The 27,246-nt window shown below is 41.0% G+C and overlaps 1 protein-coding gene across 2 annotated transcripts in view; it reads left to right on the top strand.

Moving 5' to 3' along the window:
* Window positions 1–27,246, top strand: part of LOC126202954 (cholesterol transporter ABCA5-like) — a 329,252-nt gene that overhangs the window by 53,948 nt on the left and 248,058 nt on the right. For both annotated transcript variants that reach the window (XM_049937074.1, XM_049937072.1), the window contains exons 2-3: window positions 17,219–17,364; window positions 17,456–17,629. In XM_049937074.1, the coding sequence (XP_049793031.1) occupies window positions 17,269–17,364; window positions 17,456–17,629 (270 nt within the window). In that variant the 5' untranslated portion in view covers window positions 17,219–17,268. The remainder of the gene's footprint in view (window positions 1–17,218; window positions 17,365–17,455; window positions 17,630–27,246) is intronic.

Raw genomic sequence — 27,246 nt, 5'->3', positions numbered from 1 at the left:
GGTGCGATGTTCTCCTCAGCAGATATGTGTACCATTTGTCTACCATGATGGGCCACCCATCCTATGCCCTCCTTTTTGATGACTTCATTGATCACCAGTATGGGGTCCACCTTTCTTCTCTGTTAGGTACTAGTTTTCACTTCTTGCCACTGCTCCCACAGCTTAACTTCATCATGCTACCTGCCACACTCCCTATGGGTGTGAACCCTTCACTGCCTTGGCTTTGTGTGTTAGCCTATGTTCATCTTGGACTTCATTCACTTCCCAAGGAAACTACTCTGAATTCAATCTATCGCTGTAAGTTTCTCAACTCTCTCACATAGCTTAGAGATAGCACCATCATGTACACTCATGGCTCTAAGACTGACCCTGGTATCTGGTATACATTCGTCATTGGCATTGACGGTTGTTGGTATCGGCTTGCAGAACACTGCTTAGTGTTTACAACAGAGCTCTTCATCCTCTGTTAGGCCACCAGGTACATCCTGCGACACAGGCTTCTTAATTTGTCATATGCTCCAATTCTCTTAGTGCCCTTAAGAACCTGTGTGTGCTGTGTACACAGTCCACCCCTTTGTGCAGCAGGTCCAAATAAGTCTCCACTTGCTCGCTGTTGAGGGAGTCATTGTGATGTTCATGTGGGTTCCTGGTTACATTGGTGTGATGGGAAATGAGGCTGCTGATGCCACTGCCAAGGGCGCAGTCCTCCAACCTCGGCCTGCTAGCACTTCATTTCCTTAAGATGATCTCCTTGTTGCCATCTGTCAGCAGGTGGTGTCACTTTGGCATCACCACTGGTCTCCTCTTCATGGGAACAAGCTCCCAGTAAATTAAACTTCTCCCAGTGACTTGGCCAACCTCCTCTCAGCTCTCGCTATGAGTAGTTCATTTTAGCTAGGTTGCATGTTGGGCACTGCCTTTGTTAAGTGGTGATCCCCCACCACTTTCTGCTCATTGTTGTCAGTCTTTGATGGCTTGACATTTCATGACCGAATGCCATTTTTTTAACCGCTTATGTTCTCGCGTATGTTTACTGACTGAGTTACTGGCTATTTTAGTGAATGACGTGTGGGCTGTCATTTTACTTTTTACCCATCGTAGTAATATGGCAAAGAACATTAAATCTCTGGTTCAGGTCCTTTCTCCAAGAGAAAGTCCTTGTTTTTTAGCTCTCTTCCCTTCTGTCAGTTGGGCTTAAGGTGTAGTCACTTTTGTGTTCTGAGGTTGTGATATGAGTGCTTATGAACTCAGTTGCTTTTGTGCTACAAAACAAACCAAACAAACAAGCAGAAAAACTATTGAAGTGCTTTTTTAGACACGAGTTGATGTGCTGTCAAATAGTTCTGAACAGAAGAATGGTATTGCCCAGAGAAGTGTTATCCTTTTTGCCATGGCCATAAACAGTGTAATGTTTTCAGTAAGGAGTCCTGTACAATGCCCCTTACTTGTGGATGATTTTCCAGCTTTATGTTCCTCTCCCAATACTGTGACAGTGACTAACCATCTTTGAAGAGATTTTGGGATTGCAGCTAGTCGTCATAAACTTCACTCCTCAATATTTCGACTTGACACCTGCCAGTCATCTTTAGGTGTCCAGTCAAAATATCATGGAGTGAAGTTTACGATGACCGGCTGCAATCCCAAAATCTCTACAAGTATTTAATATCCTGGGAAAATTTTAAATTTCACAGTGACTAATCAGCTGCTACTTACAGTGCAGCAATTAGAAGAGTGAGCTACAAAGAAAGGTTAACAGTTTTCTGCAGATAAGTGTGTATGTGTTTGTTTTAATCATTCTCATATTTTTAATTTATCTGACATGCATATGAGGGACACCATTCTACATTTTTAAGACTTAGTGAGTTTTCTGGGTCTCATTTTTTATTCCAAAACTGTTTTTTATTCCAAGCTGTTATCAAGCCTGAGGGATAGGAAAGTCAAGACCAAGAAGGCACTGAACATGTTAAAGTGCCTTAGCCACAGATCTTGGGGAGTGGAGAGAGTGTGTCTGCTCCAGTTTTATAGGGCTTTCATGCAATTGTGGATATATTGTTGGCGCTCACTTTACTGCTCAGTGAGACCTTCTTATCTGTAGATCACTGATGCTATCCACCTTGAGGGGATTTGGTTGGCCACAGGTGCTTACAGGACCAGCACTGAAGCTAGGGATCTGGCATTCACCATCTGGTGGCAGTTCCTCATCAGATATGCAAGTTCCTTATTTCTCTGAATACTGGCATGCCAAATTGTTGCTCATCTGCCTCTGGAATGACTTTTCTCCAATTTTCCAAGACCGCCAACACTGTTTGGGATGCATGTGCAGTGCGTGCTGGAGTCACTTAGTGTGGAGCTAGTGCAACCCCCAATCCTTGGTTTTAATTACCTGCCATCCTGGTTACTGCAAAGGCCCAAGGTAATTTTAAATTTAGTGCAGCATTGTTTTATGACACTGAAAAGAAGCTCCACAACTCTGTAGCTGTATTTAAGGATGGGTCTAAAGAAGGGGGCTCCACAGGTTGCTCTATTGTCTTCCCTGATTGTATCCTCAAGATCTGACTGAAGATTTTACTGTCTTTGATGCAGAATTATACACCATTTTGTAGGCACTAGGGTAGATGAAATGTGTTTCAAGGGCTAAATTCCTTGTCTGTTCTGACTCCTGAGTGCCCTTCACCCTTCACAGCTCTTGTACCCAGCAGATAAAGTAGTCCAGAATCTCCAGGATGCCCTCCTCCACCTACAAAGGCTGGGAAAGAAGGTATCTTTCTGCTGGATGCTGTGGTACATGGGCAGATACAGAAGCCAAGGAGGCGTGTCATGATTCTTGGTACTTCAGTGTACCATCCCCCTGCATGCTATTGCATCACTGTTTATTTATTTATTTATTCCATGTGATCTGATGGTACACAGTGTGTTGCAGATGTCGGAAAATATCATTTAACATTGTTAACATATATTAACGTAAGCCTATAGTATCGTAATGTATTATATTGCTCAATGTTTTCAATTTAACACAAACAGCAAGATTACTGTTCTAAGTATTCATTTACAGAGTAAAAACAGTGACACAACAAATTTGACTTCATGGCTTTGCTAAATTTTATGTTGTCTTCGATGGACTTAATACTAGTGGGAAGATTGTTGAACAGTTGGAGGCCCATGTGGAAAACTCCCTTTTTACACAGTTGAGTGTTTGTACGTATAACATGCAGGTTTGCGTTTTTCCTGGTGTTGTGTTCATGTATTTCATTATTTTTTTACGACTCTGGGGTCAGTTGGCACTATGTGTTTTCTGAAGAATTTTAGAGTCTCAAGAATGTAGAGGCAAGGCAGTGTAAGGATTTCCAACTTTCTGAAGATGGCTTTACAGGAGTCTCTGGGTTTGCTCCCAGTAATAATCCTCATTGCTCTCTTCTGGATTCTGAATGTGCTCAGAGCAGTTGGAGCATTTCCCCAGAATATTACACCATATTTTAGGTGGGCTTGTATGTAAGCGTAGTATGCACTGGTTAATGTTTTCAGGCTAGCACATGTTTTCAGTACACTCAATGCATAACAGCCAGTACAAATCCTGGCATTTACCTTTCCTGTATGTGTATTCCATTTCAGGTTATCTTGAACCCACAGATCTAGGAATTTGAAAACAGTGTCGGTATCTATTGACTGGTTATTTATAGTGACAGATGGCTGAGAGGAATTTGCATTTTGTGTTGTGTGGAAGTTCATGGAAGCTGTCTTTTTGGTGTTGATAGTTAATCTGTTGATTTTTGCCCAGTTGCTGAGTTGATCAGTAGCCAAGTTCACAGCTTTTTGCACAGCCTCTGTATTCTCCCCTTTGAGGAGTACAGTTGTGTCATCAGCAAATATTATTGTTTTGTGTGCATCAACATTCAGGCTCAAGTCATTAATATACAGGAAGAAAAGTAGGGGTCCCAATACTGAGCCCTGTGGAACACCTTGCTTTACAGTTTTATTACTTGATAGTATTTCGGTTATTGAGTTGCTTTGTCTATTAGTATATTTCATGCTGACTCTCTGCATCCGATTGGTTAGGAATGTAGCAATCCAGTTGTTTGCAGTTCCTCTGATACCATAGTGTTCTAATTTTTCCAGCAATATTTTGTGGTCAACAGTGTCAAAAGCCTTTGACAGATCCAGAAATATGCCTGTTATGGATTGTTTTCTATCTAACAGTTCTAAAAGCGTATTTATGCAATCTGTTGAGGTACAGAGTCGTGCGACAGTGGGAAGAAGTGACAGACAAGAAGCTGCTTCTGGTGAAGTCCACAACATGGCCACAATATACCTCTTCCCAGCCATGCAGGCAGGTTGAGGTTCTCCTTGATTGGCTTTGTGTAAGCCACAGCCCTATGATGCACAGCTTTCTGCTCTGGCAAGAGGATCCTCAAATGTGTGATGCCTGTGGCATATAGATCACAGTGTGCCACATTTTACTGGACTGTGTTTTATTTTCTGACCAAAGGGTGGCTGCTCATTTGCTGACAGATTTGCCTTAAATTTTAATTGACAAGCAAATGAATCTGGTACGACTTTTAAGATTTTGTGAATTGTCTGTGCTTTTTATCTCTTTTCTCAAATTTTATCCAATGTAACCATGTTCATTCCTACTGATTTTGTATGGGCACATTTGATTTGATTTTATCAGGGAAGCAAAAACAACATTGGTCAAGCCTGCTGCTGCCTGCACAGAAACAGAGTTCATGCGAAATCATTCCCTGTCTGTCTAGTAAAGCCAACCAATGTCCTTGAACAGTGCAAGGAGATCCTTTACCAGTGCTTCGCAAGACACAGTTTCTTCAGGTCTGGTTGATCCGAATATTCTGTCTCTTTTAATCTCCAATGCCATGCATTAGAAGATCAAATGTGATGTGGTTTCCTCACCCACACCTCACAGCCTACATTTTGGGTCTTCTTCTATTATCCCCTTTGTATATATGTGTGTGTGTGTGTTTTTTTTCCAAGGCCTGTCAATAGTCCAATCGTGAGTTACATCTCTCCTGTTCAAGCCCAGGATTGAGAGCCTTCTCTTAGAATGTGGCTTCGGCATCAATACCTAGCCATGATTTTGCTTTTGGACCTTAGCCCAATATTCTATATGCTGTCTCCCTGTCCAGTCTCATTGTTTTATTTTGATCATTTCCTTGGTGATTGTCAGGACAGATTCCGGTCCAATAAATGGTGTCATTGTCCCTAACCTGGCCAACCTGTTGGCGTGCCCATTACCACTAACCCTTGAGTGACCTGGAAACCACAATAGGTTTGCCCTATTGCTTTCCCCTAGCTTCACAAGGACTTTGTGGCATTCTGCTATCATCTTTGATCTTGTTGCAGAGGCTGCCAGTGCTTTCAGGGCTTCCTGGCTGTCTGAATAAATGAAAATGCTGCAACCTCTGTAGCACCTCTGCAAATTCCCCTTCACGCACACCCTGATAGCAGATATTTGTGCTTGAAACACAGTGGCCATCTTCCCTAGAGATATTACACTCTCCAGCCTTGGCTGCACTCTGTATCTCCTGGCTCCAACACCTTGGTCTGTTTTCGAACTGTCAGTGAACCGGACTATGTCCCCAGTACAGTGTTGAAATTTGCTCCCAGAGCTCTCTACTTTCAATTACTACATTGAAGGGCTTTTTGAAGCAGCTGGGAGTTATTATATAGTCTTGTGGCACTTCCCCAACCATACCTGTCTCTGCCTCACTCAGTATTTGATGCAAGATCCTGGATACCCCAGTGAGTTCCAGTTTTTGCCAGTCTTTAACCTGTGTGCTCCAGCTGCTGCCTCCATCTTTACCCACAGGTGTAATGAGGGCATGTCCAGCATGGTTCCCATCCCAGCAGTGAGAGTGTGCTGCTAATTCAGCCTGTAATGGCTAAGCAGCCCAATCTCTGCACCTTAGCAAGCTCCTTAGCAGCTACCTGTTCTGCCTTTTTCCACCACACTGTAGCCCCATTAATGATCACATGTCTTTCTTCTGGGGTGTATATCCAGTACATGCTCTTGGGGCTTAAGCCCCAGTTTTTACCACAAGGTTCCACAGTAGAGGGGACATGACCCCTCCTTGTGGACAGCCTCTGGTGGTGTTGATTAACATTTTTTTCTTGCGTCATGGTAGTTTCTACCACTAAACATGGCTCTAAACCACCTGAAAATTGTGGTCCCCAAACCACGCACCTCTGCAGCCTTCACCATGGATCCTAAGGTCATGTTGCTAAAAGCCCTTTCGATATCCAGGAACATGCAGAGGACTATTTCCTGAAAGTATAGTGCTTTCTCCACCTTCCCAACAAGTTGGTGGAGTGCAGTTTCACACGATTTTCCTGGTTGGTATGCATGTTGGTTTATGTGTAGAAGGACCCTAGTTAAAGTCCTTTCCCTAACATGCATGTTGACCAGGTTTCCTAATGTTTTAAGAAGAAAGGAGAACACACTGAGTGGTCTCATATCCTTGGCCATGGTAGAATCAGTTCTCCCTGGGTTTGGAATGAAGACAACCTTCACTGCCCTCCAGATGTTAGGAGTGATTCCTGCTGCTGGGCTAACCCTAAATAACCTGCATAGGAATCTCATTAAGTTCACTCCTGCTTGTTGCAGGAGTGCTGGAAAAATGCCATTTGGGTCAGGTGACTTGGACAGTCGAAATGTTACCACGGTCCATTGGATTTTACTATGGTCAACACATTCTCTGGCATATTCCCAGTTCTCCCTTCGAATAACTGAAAACTGATGTATCTCAGGGATCTCATCCTGGTCTATGTTGTCTTTCAGAGTACATTGAGGAAAATCAGTCTTGAATAGTAGTTCCAGCATTTCATGTACTGTCCTTCTATACTCCCCATCCTCTTTCCTTAAAGTTCCTCCTGGATTAGTTGGTATACTTGTGAGGATTTTGTGAAGTCTGGTCTGAACAGCCATACCCTCTACCTCCTCACAGAATACTTTCCAGGACGCCTGCTTTGCTTGCTTAATTGCAAGATTGTATTTGTCAAGGGCCTCCCAATATTCTGCCCATTCTCCTTTTCTTCTTGCAAGGTTAAACAGTCTTCATTCCTGTTTTCTCTGTGATTCCAGGTTGTTGCTCTACCGAGATACATTCCTATTCATGCACTTCTGGGTGATTGAGTAGTTGTTATGGTATGAGGTCATGATGGCAGAGGTCATGATGGCAGAGGTCACTGTCTCTGCTACCTCCTCATACTCTACTGGATTCCTTATCAAAATACTGACTTCAAATAGGCCTCTGTCGAGGTCCCTCCTATATGCCTCCTAGTCCATTTTCCTGGGATTCCTATAGGACATGGTCTGTCTGATGCCCATTTCAACCTTGAACTTAATATACATGTGGTCTGATGAGGCTGGCTCTACAGCCACATGCCATTGTTTGATATAATTACCCATCAAAGGGGAACCGAAGGTTGTCAACTACCTCTTCCATTCTTATATTCCTAAATGCAGGTTCTTCCCCTATTGAGGATCTCTAAGTTATTAGAAGAAATTCTAGAAGGTACTCACCTCTACTGTCGGTGTCGGTGCTGCCCCACACTAAGTTGTGGGCATTAGCATCGCATCCAACCAATAGTTTGTCAGCCTGTTGTACATAGGCTTCTGTCAGTCTCCTCACCTCCTGAGGAGGAGGAGGAGCACTATCCTCATAAAAAAGGTATGCTGAGGCCATTAAAAACTCCCTTGTTATACCTTCCTCCTGTTGCCACATCCCGATGGTCACTAAGTCCCTAGAACAAAAGTCTGCCATTGACATGAAGGGGATTCCATTTTTAACATAAATGCACGTTCTGCAGTTTCTTATATTTCCAGCATAAACCAGCTTTCCTCCAGTGCCACCGAGGCCCGGTACACCCCCTTTATATAAATAGGGTTCCTGAATCGGGGCCGTGTCCACTTCTTGTCTTCGCAGAAGACAACTTGTGGCAGCAGTGGTCCCTTTACTGTGTTGCAGATTTATCAATGTGAACCCTAAACCCCCTATTTTGAGAAGCCAGTTCAAGGTCCATAAATTAAATCACCCAATCTGCCCAACTGTCGACAGCACAGGGAGCGCCTATCATAAACTGACTAAATTCTTACATAATAAAATTAAAGATAATTTTGTTTTTATTAAAAGCTATACAGTCAAAAATTCTATTGAATTAGCCACGGTTTTGGGTAATGTAACCTGTTCTGAAGAATCTAAACTTGTCTTGTTCGATATAACAAGTCTGTATATGAATGTACCGGTGGACCAGACCCTCCAGATATTAGAGGATAATTTACGTCATTATAAGAGACTATCACATAAAGAAATTGATGAATTGCCCCCTTGCTGGGATTTTATCTAAAATTTTCTTGAACTCCTAAGAGTTAGGTTTCTTTGCCAGTGGTAGAGAGATTTTGAGTAAAATAAAATTTTATACTAGGTACGTTGACAACATTTTGTTTGTCATTAACGGTACTCAAAATGATGCAGACCGCATTTTTTCTGTCATCAATGAGTTCACGATAACATCAGTTTTACACTTGAGAAGGAATCCTCGATGAGGTCCTCGAACTATTTGGCTCTCACGTTGACAGTGGTGGATAGCCGTATTGAGTTTAATATATATTGGAAAGACACATACTCTGATAATATCATTTCTGTAGATTCGGCACATCCGCATGCCCATAAGATGGCCTTTTTCCATTCGAGTATTCATCGAGCTACAGCAATCCCCCTGTCACGGGATGTGCTAGAAACTGAATGGGTCACACTGGAAGCTATCACTAGAAATAATGGTTATAGTTCGCAACTGGTAAGACGTTTGTACAATAAGAAAATAAATAAAAATAAGGGTACAGCTTCCACATTAGGAGACTTAGTACATGACAAACAAATTGCAACAGTATCTATCCCTTTTGTAGGTAATGTTAGTTACACATTAGGGCGTTTACTTGGAGCCTATAACTTAGGGTAGCCTTTTCCACCAACAGTAATCTGCACAAGAATTTAATCCACTCGTTGCAGATCACAGATGTTAAACTGTCTCAGTCTGGAGTGTATAAAATTACTTGCGGTGACTGTCCGAAATTTTATATAGGTCAGGCAGACCGGGTTCTACTTATGCAGAACACCTTATACAAATGGCTCATGCGCCGAGTCCTCCGTCTAATAGCGAGTTGTTTCATGCTGAAGTTAAGGGTTCAAAATTGGACATCTTAGAGGAAATGAAGATTTTTAAACACTTGCAGCATGCCATAGACAATGTCCTTAACGATCAGCTCCAATTAAAAAACGGAAATTTCTTTACAGGTTTTGGTCCCTTACTTAATTCTTCACATTAAGTTACATGACGTAGAAGTTGGTTGATGCATGCGCACGATGTTGATTGTTCACGGATGGTAACAACGCCCCCCCCCCCCCCCCCCCCATTTTTGTATGTTTTCCCTCCTACTGTGTTGAGGGTTTGGTTAGCCAAGAAGAACACCATTTGTATTTTCTTATTGCTGCGCGCTTTTAGGAGATATTTTATGTATCTTCGTTGACTTCTATGTAATTATAAGATCATGGAGCTAAGGTATGTTATAAATCTTTAACGTCTTCTGATTATGGCCTGGTCGGCCGCTTAGTATTATGGCGAGGTAGCGACTATGCTTGTTTCTGCTGCAGATATTATTAGTGTGGTTTTATCCGTTAACAATAACGTCCTTAGCATAGCTATCTTTTTAGTTTAGTTGTAATTTCTACCTAATTCTAGGGCCTCCATATTAGCTTGTGGCTGATTTACCATCCGTGCACAAAGTTTGTCGTGTGTTACTATTAAATACGTCTTAATTCCCGCATCATCGCTTTTATCATTTGCTCAATTTGCTATATGCGTGAAATCATTTGACAACCACTTAGGTCCGATCCATGTTAACTTTGTAATCCCGCTCCCATGCATAAGAAGAGCGTTTCCTGGCCACACGCATGCGCAGTGATTTCGATAGCCGCGCATGTGAGCAGCCTGCGGTGCCTCAGTTCGGTGGAGAGCCTGTGACCATCGTACGTTGGCTGGGGCGAGGCAGCACACACAGGGTTGAGATAAGTAATTTTATTGCCTTGGTACATATGTACCGTGTATTTGTAAAAAATTTTTACGGGGTCTTGCCACTGTAGGTGTTGAGTTTAGCATTGACTATGCCAATTTAGGCAAGCTGTTTTATATTTGTTCTGAAGAAGGCATGGTTACCCATGCTGAAACCTAGGTAAACATTAGGTAATTTGTGCAATAGAGGCGGAGTTTTCATCATTACTTCCATCTGCACAAGCTCCTCCTGCTGTGAGGTCATCTTGACTAGTGCATAGCCTTGCTGGATAATCGCCATCCAAAAAACCGAGACTAGAGTACTGTAGGTCTGTTCCCCTATTTCTTGCCTCTGCTTTGTCTGAATAGTCTTATCCTGAGAAGTGGGAGTCATAGATTCCTCCTTCGTTCTCTTACTGCCTGCACTCAATGTACACCCCCTTAGCACTGGGACAGTCTTCTCTTGAAGGTCTTGGGCTCAGCTCAAGCCATTTTAGTTCCCTCCAATTTTGTTTAGGAAGCCACTCTTTTTCCTTCCTTTAGCTTTTGTTCTGTAAGAAGTTTCCTCGTCTGAGCCCCAGATAAGTCTTTGATCTTAATCTGTCCCCCTGTTCAGCTCAGGGAATGTTTTCTATCGCTTCGAGCCCCAATGTTTGGGTGTCTGAGATCTCAACTTGCCCCTCAGTATTGCTTCTTTCGTGTCGTTTTGGTCCCATGAGAGTTGTGAATTTAATCGGTCCACAGCATGGAAACCCCACGCGTTGCAATGCTAATTGCTCAGGGAGGTCACCCAGTATCCCTGAGGCTCCATTCACGACACATCTTCCCATGCGTAACGCACCCTTGGCATGGATTGCATCATACCGTGGGTTGGGTATTGAGGAGTTGGGAAAAGGCAAGGAATGGATGTGGGATGACAGGTCATTGTGGGGCACACTTAGTCTGGTCCATTGCTTCATGCGAACACACAAGCCTCTCCACCCACATGGACAATGCTACTTCAGGCAGGGTAGTGTACCCCTAAGAGGTGGGCACTGATAACCTTATAACCTTATCATGCCAACCCCCCCCCCTCCCCCGCATGCGCGCGCACGCACACACACACACACACACACACACACACACACACACACACACACACACACACACACACACTACAAGGGCGATGTTCTTAAGGACAATATTATAGAAATGGAGGAGAATGTAGATGAAGATGAAATAGGAGATATGATACTGCGTGAAGCGTTTGACATAGCACTGAAAGCCCTAAGTCGAAACAAGGCCATGGGAGTAGACAACATTCCATTAGAATTATTGAAAGCCTTGGGAGGGCCAGGCCTAACAAAACTCTACCATCTAGTGAGCAAGATGTATGAGAAAGGTGAAATACCCACAAACTTCAAGAAGAATATAATAATTCCAATCCCAAAGAAAGCAGGTGTTGACAGATGTGAAAATTACCGAACTATCAGTTTAATAAGCCATGGCTGCAAAATACTAACACGAATTCTTTACGGACGGATGGAAAAACTGGTAGAAGCCGACCTCGGGGAATATCAGTTTGGATTATGTAGAAATGTTGGAACATGTGAGGCAATTCTGACCCTATGACTTATCTTAGAAAATAGATTAAGCAAAGGCAAACCTATGTTTCTAGCATTGTAATTCTGTCAGAGACAGCAAAGGACCCAGAAGAGCAGCTGAACGGAATGGACATGGTCTTGAAAGGAGGATATAAGATGAACACCAACAAAAGCAAAACGAGAGTAATGGAATGTAGTCGAATTAAATCGGGTGATGCTGAAGGAATTAGATTAGGAAATCAGACGCTTAAAGTTGTAAATGAGTATTGCTATTTTGGGAGCAAACTAACTTATGATGGACGAAGTAGCGAGGATATAAAATGTAGACTGGCAATGGCAAGGTAAGCGTTTCTGAAGAAGAGAAATTTGTTAACATCGAGTATAGATTTAAATGTCAGGAAGTCGTTTCTGAAAGTATTTGTATGGAGTGTAGCCATGTATGGAAGTGAAACGTGGACGATAAATAGTATAGACAAGAAGAGAATAGAAGCTTTCGAAATGTGGTGCTACAGAAGAATGCTGAAGATTAGATGGGTAAATCACATAACTAATGAGGAGGTGTTGTTGTTGTGGTCTTCAATCCTGAGACTGGTTTGATGCAGCTCTCCATGCTACTCTATCCTGTGGAAGCTTCTTCATCTCCCAGTACCTACTGCAGCCTACATCCTTCTGAATCTGCTTAGTGTATTCATCTCTTGGTCTCCCTCTACGATTTTTACCCTCCACGCTGCCCTCCAATACTAAATTGGTGATCCCTCGATGTCTCAGAACATGTCCTACCAACCGATCCCTTCTTCTAGTCAAGTTGCGCCACAAGCTCCTCTTCTCCCCAATTCTATTCAATACCTCCTCATTAGTTATTTGATCAACCCATCTAATCTTCAGCATTCTTCTGTAGCACCACATTTCAAAAGCTTCTATTCTCTTCTTGTCTAAGCTAGTTATCGCCCACGTTTCACTTCCATACATGGCTACACTCCATACAAATACTTTCAGAAACGACTTCCTGACATTTAAATCTATACTCGATGTTAACAAATTTCTCTTCTTCAGAAATTCTTTCCTTCCCATTGCCAGTCTACATTTTATATCCTCTTTACTTCGACCATCATCAGTTATTTTGCTCCCCAAATAGCAAAACTCCTTTACTACTTTAAGTGTCTCATTTCGTAATCTAATTCCCTCAGCATCACCCGACTTAATTCGACTACATCCCATTATCCTCGTTTTGCTTTTGTTGGAGAGAAGAGAAATTTGTGGCACAACTTGACTAGAAGAAGGGATTGGTTGGTAGGACATGTTCTGAGGCATCAAGGGATCACGAATTTAGTATTGGAGGGCAGTGTGGAGGGTATAAATCGCAGAGGGAGACCAGGAGATGAATACACTAAACAGATTCAGAAGGATGTAGGTTGCAGTAGGTACTGGGAAATAAAGAACCTTGCACAGGATAGAGTAGCATGGAGAGCTGCATCAAACTAGTCTCTGGACTGAAGACCACAACAACAACAACAACAACAACAGTTTTGTGACTTCCTTTTCTGCTTGCCTTTGAAATTAAACAATGGAAAATGGAGGATGGAATGTAACAATATTATGAAAAGGAAAGTTGCTACTCATCATATACCGGAAATGCTGAATCACAGATAGGCACAACAAATAGACTGTCAAAAATAAATCTTTTGGTCAGTAAGGCCTTCATCCAAAATAGGCGACAGACAGACAGACAGACAGACGCAAATGCAACTCACACACGCATGACTGCAGTCATGGCTTGTTACCTGAGGTTGCAGTCGTGTGTGTGCGAGTTGCATTTGCGTGTGTGCTTACATGTTGTGTGTGTGTGTGTGTGTGTGTGTGTGTGTGTGTGTGTGTGTGTGTGTTGTCTATTATTGATGAACGCCTTACTGGCTGAAAGCTTTATTTGTGACAGTCTTTTTGTTGTGGCTATCTGTGACGCAGCATCTCTGCTGTATGTGAGTAGCAACTTTCATTTCCATAATATTGTTGCCTTTGAAATAAGTCTTTCCTAGTGGTGAACAGGTGTACCACCTGTTAATATAATTCCTAAATAATCTGTCCGCATAGTTTTAACATTAAATTGTCGAATTTGTGTTTCATACATAAAATCCCATTTTGCAAAACTTAAGTCTATCAGCAAATTCACAATCTCATCTTTGAGTAACAGTTAAAATCTCACTAGATAAGGTATCAATAAAATTACTCAAAGTAGGCTTCTTATGAGTAGTACTTTTATTTGTACAATTTAATGACCTTAGAATATTGTGAAAAGATATTTATGCTTGCTTGCTAGAGTCTGACATTTCTATATTCAAGTCACCATAGACAGAGAGATTTCTCTTTTTCTCAGTACTTTTTTCACAATAAGTTCAAAATTTTTGAAGAATATTTCTGCAGCTCTGTTTGAAGACCTACAGAGATTTAGAACTGTCATATTCTGGCTTGTCAGCTTTATGCTTCTGAACTTCCTATCTGATTTGAACAGTACTGGCTTACATCAACTTACATGAATTTCAGACTATCTTTAATGAAAATTAAAGCTCTGCTTTTTTTGTTACTGTTTTCTGGACATTATGCCAACAGCAGTACAACCTCGAGGAACAAAATTGTATATTTCGGCTTCAGTTAGCCCTTGTTCTGATATACAAATTACATCCAGTTTCTGACATTTAGAATAATGTTCTAATTCTAGTACCTTATTTCAATCCTGTGCATGTTACTTCTGTGGAGACTGTGAGTATGAGGTTAAACTTATTATAGTGCACACGGAGATATTCAAGTTCCCCTTTACCCCACACTCCATGCATATTTGGAATAGCAAGAAACACTAACATTTGGTACCGTGCTAAGTATTGTTTGCCATGTAGATTCGCAGAGTATGTATGTAGGTGTAGATAATACAACGGTCTGCCCTTTGCACCAATGAGGCTGTGTTACTTTAGACAGTGGCCATGTAATGAAACATGTATTTATGTAGTACTAACACATCAAGATAGCATTACAGTAAAAGACAACAGAATCGGAGTGACATTGTAGTTTGCAGAGTGAATAAACAGATGGAATGATAAACACTGTGAAAGCACAAATTGAATTCCTTTGCTCTTGCAAAGACCAGTGTGGTGCCTTAAATGAGGTAACGTTAGTTCCTCATAGAGTTGAAGAAGTGCTTGATCCTTGATAGAAAAAATGAGTGGTAGTAATGTGATTGTAATACACTCACCACTGTATATAAAGTCCCAGTTACTTTGAAAAAGACTCAATGCCAGTTACAAATGTTAGTTGCAGAATGATTGCTCATTAAACTATTGCTTCTACTTGTGCAGATATGTAGGTCACTTGTGACTAAATACACTCCTGGAAATGGAAAAAAAGAACACTTTGACACCAGTGTGTCAGACCCACCATACTTGCTCTGGACACTGCGAGAGGGCTGTACAAGCAATGATCACACGCACGGCACAGCGGACACACCAGGAACCGCGGTGTTGGCCGTCGAATGGCGCTAGCTGCGCAGCATTTGTGCACCGCCGCCGTCAGTGTCAGCCAGTTTGCCGTGGCATACGGAGCTCCATCGCAGTCTTTAACACTGGTAGCATGCCGCGACAGCGTGGACGTGAACCGTATGTGCAGTTGACGGACTTTGAGCGAGGGCGTATAGTGGGCATGCGGGAGGCCGGGTGGACGTACCGCCAAATTGCTCAACACGTGGGGCATGAGGTCTCCACAGTACATCGATGTTGTCGCCAGTGGTCGGCGGAAGGTGCACGTGCCCGTCGACCTGGGACCGGACCGCAGCGACGCACGGATGCACGCCAAGACCGTAGGATCCTACGCAGTGCCGTAGGGGACCGCACCGCCACTTCCCAGCAAATTAGGGACACCGTTGCTCCTGGGGTATCGGCGAGGACCATTCGCAACCGTCTCCATGAAGCTGGGCTACAGTCCCGCACACCGTTAGGCCGTCTTCCGCTCACGCCCCAACATTGTGCAGCCCGCCTCCAGTGGTGTCGCGACAGGCGTGAATGGAGGGACGAATGGAGACGTGTCGTCTTCAGCGATGAGAGTCGCTTCTGCCTTGGTGCCAATGATGGTCGTATGCGTGTTTGGCGCCGTGCAGGTGAGTGCCACAATCAGGACTGCATACGACCGAGGCACACAGGGCCAACACCCGGCATCATGGTGTGGGGAGCGATCTCCTACACTGGCCGTACACCACTGGTGATCGTCGAGGGGACACTGAATAGTGCACGGTACATCCAAACCGTCATCGAACCCATCGTTCTACCATTCCTAGACCGGCAAGGGGACCTGCTGTTCCAACAGGAGAATGCACGTCCGCATGTATCCCATGCCACCCAACGTGCTCTAGAGGGTGTAAGTCAACTACCCTGGCCAGCAAGATCTCCGGATCTGTCCCCCATTGAGCAAGTTTGGGACTGGATGAAGCGTCGTCTCACGCGGTCTGCACGTCCGGCACGAACGCTGGTCCAACTGAGGCGCCAGGTGGAAATGGCATGGCAAGCCGTTCCACAGGACTACATCCAGCATCTCTACGATCGTCTCCATGGGAGAATAGCAGCCTGCATTGCTGCGAAAGGTGGATATACACTGTACTAGTGCCGACATTGTGCATGCTCTGTTGCCTGTGTCTATGTGCCTGTGGTTCTGTCAGTGTGATCGTGTGATGTAGCTGACCCCAGGAATGTGTCAATAAAGTTTCCCCTTCCTGGGACAATGAATTCACGGTGTTCTTATTTCAATTTCCAGGAGTGTATGTGTTATTGGTTTCATCCCAGCATCAGCCTCCCCCCCCCCCCCCCCCCCCCCCTCACCCCACCAAAAATAAAAATAAGAACTTCTTTGGATCAGTAGTGTAGAGAGAAATGAAAATATCGCTGGTAGATCATACTACAGGACATTCTCAATTGGGGGGGGGGGGGGATGGGGAGGGGGGCAGTGTGCATAGAAGTGAGCTGCAGTAAAAAAAATAACTTACAACACTCAAATTCATTTTCAAAATGTATTAGTCATGTTGATTTTGATGCACGTGGTTTTTTTTTTAATGTAATTTTTGCCGCCTCTGAAGAGTACCCTCAGATCTTTCTTTACTTCACATGCAAAGAGATGTGAAGAATAAATAAGAGAAAAAAGATCTTTCAGCAGCCTTAGTAATCAGTGGAGTACAGATCTGTATTTTTTTCCCCCCCTTAGTAGTAATTTTTGATGTGTGCAGAGTTTAGTAATTGCCCTTTGCTATTTCCTTCCTTTTGAAGGGATAGTTTTATTATAACTATTTTTTAATGCTGTTTACACCATTAGTCTTTTTAAAAATATAAATCTTGTGCAGTTGAAGAGAGAAACAATGTGATGGAAGTAGTTTTTTGTTGAAAGATCTAATCTATATCATCAAGTATTTACAGCTGAGCAATAGCCACTGAAAGGCAGTAGTCTAGTGAGTTAAGCTGTTCCCTATGTGGTGGGACTTGTTATGTGTGTTTCAATATTTAAATGAACAATTTACTGTTGAATTTTTGTAATGTTTTTGTTTCCATATTCAGGGTGATATCAATTCTCTCCAGCAAAGAATTTTTTCCTGGAAAAAGAAACAATGGGGGAAAGAACTTCAACTTATTTTTCTCAGCTGAAGGCGATGATAATAAGGAATCTTTTGCTCAAGAAAAGAGAAAAACGAAAGACAATAGCAGTATGTAATTGGCTTTACTGATATTTTTTTAAAAAAGTTATGAATTCAAATTGTAATTCCGTCTTTGCAAATAATGTTGTAACTATTACAGGAAGTATTTCTGCCACTTTACTCACTTGGAATATTAATAATCATCAAGATAATGATACCAAATCCCAACTTCCCCATAATGAATACACCTCGAGGTGACGCAACGCTCTTCGAACATTTTCAGCTTTCCAAGAATCATTCTGTGGCCATTGTTCCAAATACATCAGAAACACAGGTAAGTGGTATTGGCATTTAAAGAACAGCATTGCCACTATAATTATATTCAAAGGACAACAGCACAGCATTAGCCATCTGAAAAAGTGTCCATTATGAAAATGACCACCTTTTGCTCTGAAATTGTCACCATTTTATGTGTGTGTCGACTGAGGCTGATGGGACACATGAGCAATACAGTTTTTCACTTGCTACTCAGTGGTTTTACTGTAACTATATAGAATATTGTGCATGATTAAGCTAAGCTACATCTGAAAACAAATGTTGCGTGGTTTGTGCTGTGTCATGTACTCTCCCTTATAGTGGTAGGGACAGAGCATCGAGTGACATTATACTGAGTGCACTATCCGAAAATTACCTCGAGCAATTAAACAGAGAACCGACTCGTGGAGATAACATCTTGGACCTACTGATAACAAATAGACCCGAACTTTTCGACTCTGTAAGTGCAGAACAGGGAATCAGTGATCATAAGGCCGTTGTAGCATCCCTGAATATGGAAGTTAATAGGAATATAAAAAAAACGGAGGAAGGTTTATCTGTTTAGCAAGAGTAATAGAAGGCAGATTTCAGACTACCTAACAGATCAAAACGAAAATTTCTGTTCCAACACTGACAATGTTGAGTGTTTATGGAAAAAGTTCAAGGCAATCGTAAAATGCGTTTTAGACAGGTACGTGCCGAGTAAAACTGTGAGGGACGGGAAAAACCCACCGTGGTACAACAACAAAGTTAGGAAACTACTGTGAAAGCAAAGAGAGCTTCACTCCAAGTTTAAACGCAGCCAAAACCTCTCAGACAAACAGAAGCTAAGCGATGTCAAAGTTAGCGTAAGGAGGGCTATGCGAGAAGCATTCAGTGAATTCGAAAGTAAAATTCTATGTACAGACTTGACAGAAAATCCTAGGAAGTTCTGGTCTTACGTTAAATCAGTAAGTGGCTCGAAACAGCGTATCCAGACACTCAGGGATGATGATGGCATTGAAACAGAGGATGACATGCGTAAAGCTGAAATACTAAACACCTTTTTCCAAAGCTGTTTCACAGAGGAAGACCGCACTGCAGTTCCTTCTCTAAATCCTCGCACAAACGAAAAAATGGCTGACATCGAAATAAGTGTCCAAGGAATAGAAAAGCAACTGAAATCACTCAACAGAGGAAAGTCCACTGGACCTGACGGGATACCAATTCGATTCTACACAGAGTACGCGAAAGAACTTGCCCCCCTTCTAACAGCCGTGTACCGCAAGTCTCTAGAGGAACGGAGGGTTCCAAATGATTGGAAAAGAGCACAGGTAGTCCCAGTCTTCAAGAAGGGTCGTTGAGCAGATGCGCAAAACTATAGACCTATATCTCTGACGTCGATCTGTTGTAGAATTTTAGAACATAGAAACCCAGAATCTACTATGTAGGAATCAACATGGATTCCGGAAACAGCGATCGTGTGAGACCCAACTCGCGTTATTTGTTCATGAGACCCAGAAAATAATAGATACAGGCTCCCAGGTAGATGCTATTTTTCTTGACTTCCGGAAGGCGTTCGATACAGTTCCGCACTGTCGCCTGATAAACAAAGTAAGAGCCTACGGAATATCAGACCAGCTGTGTGGCTGGATTGAAGAGTTTTTAGCAAACAGAACACAGTATGTTGTTATCAATGGAGAGACATCTACAGACGTTAAAATAACCTCTGGCGTGCCACAGGGGAGTGTTATGGGACCATTGCTTTTCACAATATATATAAATGACCTAGTAGATGGTGTCGGAAGTTCCATGCGGCTTTTCGCGGATGATGCTGTAGTATACAGAGAAGTTGCAGCATTAGAAAATTGTAGCGAAATGCAGGAAGATCTGCAGCGGATAAGCACTTGGTGCAGGGAGTGGCAACTGTCCCTTAACATAGACAAATGTAATGTATTGCGAATACATAGAAAGAAGGATCCTTTATTGTATGATTATATGATAGCGGAACAAACACTGGTAGCAGTTACTTCTGTAAAATATCTGGGAGTATGCGTGCGGAACGATTTGAAGTGGAATGATCATATAAAATTAATTGTTGGTAAGGTGGGTGCCAGGTTGAGATTCATTGGGAGAGTGCTTAGAAAATGTAGTCCATCAACAAAGGTGGCGGCTTACAAAACACTCGTTCGACCTATACTTGAGTATTGCTCATCAGTGTGGGTTCCGTACCAGATCGGGTTGACGGAGGAGATAGAGAAGATCCAAAGAAGAGCGGCGCGTTTCGTCACAGGGTTATTTGGTAACCGTGATAGCATTACGGAGATGTTTAACAAACTCAAGTGGCAGACTCTGGAAGAGAGGCGCTCTGCATCGCGGTGTAGCTTGCTCGCCAGGTTTCGAGAGGGTGCGTTTCTGGATGAGGTATCGAGTATATTGCTTCCCCCTACTTATACCTCCCGAGGAGATCACGAATGTAAAATTAGAGAGATTAGAGCGCGCACGGAGGCTTTCAGACAGTCGTTCTTCCCGCAAACCATACGCGACTGGAACAGGAAAGGGAGGTAATGACAGTGGCACGTAAAGTGCCCTCCGCCACACACCGTTGGGTGGCTTGCGGAGTATGAATGTAGATGTAGATGTAGATAGTTCTTCTTTAGAAGCTGTCAGACCACTTTTATTTGATAATCATATAAAATATAAATGTTACACTGTAGTTTTCCTCAATAATATCTGCTCTTCCAACAATCATGTAGAAATAGTGTTTAAACAGCATTTTCATGTCTAATAATCATGTTAAAGACCACTTACATGATACTTGATGGTATTAAGAGAAAAAATCCTGTGTTTCTAACCAGGCGTACCATTCATTCACACATTGCATTCTGTAACTCCCATAATGAAGTAGAGATTTCTGGGATGTGGACCGATACAGGATACACGTTAGCAGGCAGAAGCAGCTGCTGCAGGCTGATATTTAAAGTACACTATCTACAAATTATGACTAGTGCTAATCTGTCGATAATTTTGGTTTTCAAAATGATATAGAAAATTGGTAGTGGACCCTAGATAATGAGAAGTGTGATGTTATCTACATGAGTACTAAAGGAATCAGTTAAACTTTGGCTAAATGATAAATCAGTCTAATCTAAAGGCCACAAATTCAGCTAAATACCTAGGAATTACAATTATGAACAACTTCAATTGAAAAGAACACACAGAAAATGTTGTGGGGAAGGTGAACCAAAGACTGTGTTTTGTAGGCAGAACATATAGAAAATGCAACAGATCTACTAAAGAGACTGCCTACACTACACTTGTCCACCCTCTTTCAGAGTACCACTGTGCAGTGTGGGATCCTTACCAGATAGGATTAATGGAGTACCTTGAGAAAGTTCAAAGAAGAGCAGTACATTTTGTATTATCAGGAAATAGGGGGGAGAGTGTGTCACAGATATGAGAGAGATTTCAGGGTGTACATCATTAAAACAAACGCGTTCCTTGCTGGAGCAGGATCTTCTCACGAAACTTCAATCACCGACTTCCTTCTCTGAATGTGAAAATATTCTGTTGATGCTGTCCACATGGGGTAAATGATCATCATAATCAAATAAGGAAACCAGAGCTTGTATGGGAAGACATAGGTGTTCATTTTTTCCACGTGCTGTTCGGAAGTGGAATGATTGTGAAGGTGGTTTGATGAGCCCTCTGCCAGGTACATAAGGTCAACTGCAGAGTATCCATGTAGATGTAAATGTAATGTGTCAGTCTTTGAGCATGAAGGCTCTCCACAGCTTTCACTTCACCAGATAATGATTGCTTGTTCAAAGGTACACACCCACAGAATCAAAATCTGTGGCTCAGTAACATTCAGTACCACATTATTCCACTCTGTGCGCTGTAGCATGCTTTGATTTTTCTTGGCATGGTTTCCACAAGGTGGCAAAGATCTTGCTTCTCAAGTGTGTTTCACTGTTAAGATGTTAGCACTTCTGATGTCATACAATGTGTGTGCAGAACATTCATGTGACGATGTACTGAAACTTGTCTCAAGTGTGTTTAGTTGGGATCCTGCCAGCAGGTAGTTCAGGTCGTTATTTACTGCTGATCACTGCTTTCTGCACAAAGGTTTACACAAGATGGACATGGTGTGGCTGTACATTTTGACTGTGATAGATAGACCCATCACTAGAATCACCATATGGCTGCATAATAAGTCAAAATATCTTGTCCCGGTACTGCACATCCTTCAAATTATGCTGTGCAGTGATAAGAGAGGTCTGACAACTGTACAGGATACTGTTCTTTAACATGACTGACCTCCCTCCCTGTTCAACCCATTGGACTGCATGCCTGCATGTGTATTGGTACCTGGCTGCCCCCTCACTAACTGCAGAAACGCCTTAACAAATCTGTATTTGTAATTCGAGTGTTAGTAGACATAGGCGACATAAAAATGAAAAAGCTTGCATACTTTGCCTACTTTCATTCCATAATGTCATATGGTATAATATTTTGGGGTAACTCTTAAAGTCAAACAAAAGTTTTCAGAGTCCAAAAGCGTGTAATACGTATTATTTGTGGAGTAAATTCACGGACGTCCTGTAGAAACCTCTTCAAAGAACTGGGTGTACTAACTACTGCCTCTCAGTATATTTACTCATTAATGAAATTTGTCCTAAATAATATATCTCTTTTTCCAACAAACAGCTCAGTTCATACATACAATACCAGGAACAAAAATGATCTGCACAAAGACTTGAAAGCACTTACTTTAGTTCAAAAAGGGGTCCACTACTCAGGAACACTCATCTTCAATAATTTGCCAGTAAACATAAAAAATGTAGTTACAAATAAAGATCAGTTTAAAAGGAGCCTGAAAGACTTACTAGTGGCCAACTCCTTCTACTCCATTGACGAATTTTTTAATAGAAACAAATGATGTATTGTATATATTCATACTATTAGTATTGTTATTTCAGCTTAAAAAAAAAAAAAAAAAAAAAAAAAAAATGACATGTTCCACATCCACGAGGATCTCCTCAGCACGGATCTATGGAATGTAAACTAATCTAATCTAATCTAATCTGTGATGATCATCAGGCGTCAGATGAATCCTATACTTGTTGATGAAGAGAGCCCAGCACCATTTTTCCAGGTTCTAGTCCAAATGTTCCCTTAATGCACATTATTCATGCATTGTATTGCTGGGAGGGGGATTTTTGGTTTGTAATGACTCTTTAAAAGCCAAATGAATTGTGTGGAGACAGTCACATACTAGCTGGATCAATACAGCTCTCCCAGGTTCCTCCAAAAAGACAGCGTGCAGTTCTTCTGCACTCTCCCTGGGGTTCTTATGAGCTATAGCTTGTAAGTAGTAGTTATCAGCTTAAGTTTTTGACTGCAGGTGACTACTACAAGGCAGATCTTCAGTGTTTTGTTTTTGACACTAGCAGGTGAATGTTCAAATGATATTGCTGTGGTGCACACCAGTTTGGCAGGCTACTTCCTGTCCTGACTACCCTTCTCTCTAGAAAGTGAAAAAATGCTTACGTCTTTGTGATACCCTTAAAAGTATAATGAGTAAACACTGTACCAAATTGTCCATTCACAACTGAAAACACAATGTGTTCTACTGAACTGCGCTGAAAATGCAGGCTATGTTTTGCCACCATTACATAGTGATTTTTCTGTCATCAAAAGAGTGTCAAGGGGAAAAACAAAGAACTTGTGTAGGCCATAAGGGTAACACAAAATGTTTTTTGAACAGAGTATGCCTCAGTATACATCGTAATCTCTCTTGTTCTTATAATCCCTGCTTGACATATCTGATGTATGTGGCACAGTTTAATGGGCCTTTTTGAGAACGATGTCTTGTTTCTTCCAAAGTTTCTCATTTGAGTTCCCTTGGATATCTGTGACATACTTCTGTGTCAGCTATACCAATCTGTCGCAGTCCCAGCAGTGAGTCTCCGAAATCATTCGGTGTTAGCTGTCGTGCCTGCTTGATAAGAACTCCAAACAACAAAGCAGGACACATTGAACAGGGTGCACTAGCTTTTTGTGTGTGGTTTCCTTTACGTGTAACAAACTCAGTGAGTACAATGTGACCATTGCAAATGATGCTGTTGGTAACACTGGTGGTTGTTAGAGACCTAACTCATTCTGAACATACCTGTCTCTTTTTTCCCTAAAGAATCAGTGTCTGGTGCCACATGTTGAGTGCTACTAATTTGGAAACAAAACTTTTAAACTGAAGCCTGTCAGTGATCTTTTCTTGGATGATTTATTTCTCTTCATTGCAGAAGGAAAGTAGTAAATGTAAGCATAATTTTGGCTGCATGCTGCAGACATAATGGCAATTTAAAATGTGAAATATTCTTACAGAAATCTGTAACACTCATTTACAAAATTTGTCATGAAACTGCATGTCTTGGTGTGCAGCTACCATTCATAAATCTGATTCAGTTTCCAAATCATCCATATCAACAGAAGAGGGAGTAAGAACACATGAAATGTTTTCTCTGTCTTCTGGATGTCCTGGAAACAATTTCAGAAGCAGTGGTCTCATCATTTGTTGTGTTTTGGTACCTACCAAAATTCTGCTGTACTTGCAACACATGACAGAAATGTGGAACATGTAATAATTTGAGAGTCTACAGTATAAATATCCAGTTTTAACTGAGGCAGCATCTACATCCACCAAAATGTGTGTCTTCCACAGCAAAGCTACTGTGCGAACAAGCTCCTGTACAATTGCAAACATATGTGATCCTATTGAAGCATCTTTCATTAGAATCAAAAACTACTTACTGGATGATGATGTCAAAAAAAAATTCATCTTTGACAATTTTTTACACATAATAGATGTCCTTAAATAAATAATAAATAGACGAAAATAAGTAGAAGAAAATAATACAAAATATATTCTCAGCATGAGTTATGCTCATATAATACATTTTGTTGTTTATTTGTAATTCATTAGTGTAAAAAATGTAGGTCATTTAACACACACTCATTGAACTGTGGACAGCGCAAAAGCCTTTATTTGTCATCCATTTTGCAAAGGTAGTTAAAAATTTACTTATGATTACTGCAGGGGATCTGCTTTACAAAAGAGGTATTCCCTAAGATAATATGCCATACCTTAGCAGATTATGCATGTAGGCATAATAAGCACTTAACACTGTTTCAGCATTGCAACAATCTTTATGGATTTTTAATATATGACAGCATTTGGTTAATATTTTGTTGGCTGTTTCTTCTTGTTTTCCCCATCTTAGGTGTTCATCCACCCATAATCCTTAAAATTTTGTGTGATTCTTTTGCTGAATTTGTCTATGTCCTAATGTAAACTTTACATTGATCCAATTTTATTATTTATGTGGTTGAAGTTAATCCATACAGTTTTCTTGTCATTAACAATTAGACAGTTCTCTTTAAATCATTTTTTCTGCCACTTCTACTGTTTTGTCAGTTTTCTGCAGCAACTCATCATTCTTTCCTTTTCTAAAGAAGCTGGACTCATCAGCAAATAATATAGTATCAGTTGTTGAAGATAAGTCGTTAATAAAAACCAAGAACAGGGGGACCATAACTGAGCCCTGGGGAACCCCATAATTAACTTTTTATATTCAGGGTGGTACATATCATCATTCTGAAAAATTTGCACTGTTTATTTCCTGTCAGATAAATAAGACTTGAACCAGTCACAGGAAACATCACAGACACCATAATTAAATAGTTTTAAAAGTAGCAGATTACAATTTATAAGCTTGAAAGGTTTGGAAAGTTCCAAAAACGACCCACAAATTAGTTCACTGTCCTCAGTGGTTTTGTAAACTAGTTTCAGTAAATTGAAGAGAGCCTTTTGTGTTGATTTGCCTTTTTTGAAATCATTCTGTGTGTTTGCAAGAACTTTGTTTTTGTTTGGGATTTATAGCAATCAATCAGACATTATTCTTTCAGTTATTTTTTGAAAATACAGGTAATAATGATAATGGCCTAAAATTTCTATTGTCAAACTTGTCACATATGTTATTAACTGGTATTACTGTTCACAATTTAAATTTACTTGGAAACATGCCAGTTGCAAAGGAGTCAATGATTATGGGGACAGGTTGAGAGACATTATTAGCACAATATTAATAATTTTGTCAGGGATACCATCAACTTCACAGGTTATTTTACTCTTTAGTTTACTAATGGCCCTTTGTACTTAATGGGTGTTACTGGATATAGGTACATTTATAAAACTGTATTTAAGAGTAGTCAAGGCAGCAGGATAATTTCAAACCATAAAAATAAGACAAAGGGTGTATGCTCAGTTATTAAATCTGGATTAGATTTTAATGTATGTAAGCAAGAAATATCAAAAATTAACATTGAAGGAAAATCCAAAACTTCATTACAGAATATTTCTTTACCTAAACAATCAGTTTGATTTTCAACAAATGAAAAACACCATAGACATAATAAACTGTTTCACTGAGAAAATAAGCACATAGTTAGACAAGGGTAACAAAGTGTCAGGAACCTTTTACAAACTCACAAAGGTGTTTGGTTCTGTAAACCAAGCATTGCTTATTTACAAACTACAGTTAAAATACCAGAGTGCCTCAATGAATTTTTTTTATAAATGTAGCAAAAATTGATGTCAGTGTAACAGATTTTAACACCACAGTAAATCATTTAGTCACCATGAAAACTTTGAGTGCCTTAAAAAATTTTCAAGTTTGCATTAAAGATGAAATAAATTAAGTCTTAGCATTAACAAACAAAAACTCTGCAAGTTGGTGGTGGAATACCCACTTAAGTCATTGACGAGTACAAAAATAATAGCAAATTCACTAGCCTTTTTGAAAAGTGGTTTAACTTTGGCGTATTTCTGTACCTCTAGGAAGCAGCCTTCTTCAAAATATAGATTCAATAAATCGATGTTTTGAATAGGGCTGCTTCACAGAGTTTTAGAAATATGCCGAAGTTAACCTCTTTTCAGAAAGGGGTCAAGACGAGTCATGGGAAATTATTGTCCTATTTCAATTCTCCCAGTCATATCTAATATATTTGAAAAAGTCATTGTTACCCAAATCCAAAACTTCATTACAGAATGTTTCTTTACCTAAACCAGAGGTTCCCAAACTGGGGGGCGTGATGATGTTGCAAGGGGGGCCGCGGGTGGAGTTAGTGGTATAAACCTAATATTTATTTTTAATATCGATATTTTAATAAAAATGAATGTGCAGGTATTAATGATAGATTATGGTGCTAAATGCAATCGTTTGGCGTCCCACTTCCTGCAATCCTATCTCAATAAGCTATCCTAGAACGTACAACTTTTGAAGATCACGTTTAGAATGTCACGTTTAGAATGTAACACACAGAAACTCTCAAAATTACGAAGACAATATGCGTTAATTCTAATATATCGGATTTGTAAACAACTTACTTCTGACAATTGGATAACAGAAAAGGCAGGTATTAACTATTCCGTACATTTGTACACATGAACTGAACGTAATCATGTCATAACTTTTAGCCGTAGTAGGCTATGTTCATCAGAGTAATAATCACTTATACTATGTAACTGCAAAAATGCCGTTTTATTACCCTGTCAACCCGCAGATCCCCATGTGATGCGATTACAGTGACTTTAAT

This window comes from Schistocerca nitens, chromosome 9 (genome assembly GCF_023898315.1).
Source record: "Schistocerca nitens isolate TAMUIC-IGC-003100 chromosome 9, iqSchNite1.1, whole genome shotgun sequence".
In the NCBI taxonomy this organism is placed as follows: Eukaryota; Metazoa; Arthropoda; class Insecta; order Orthoptera; family Acrididae; genus Schistocerca; species Schistocerca nitens.
This window is presented reverse-complemented; position numbering and strand designations above follow the sequence as displayed.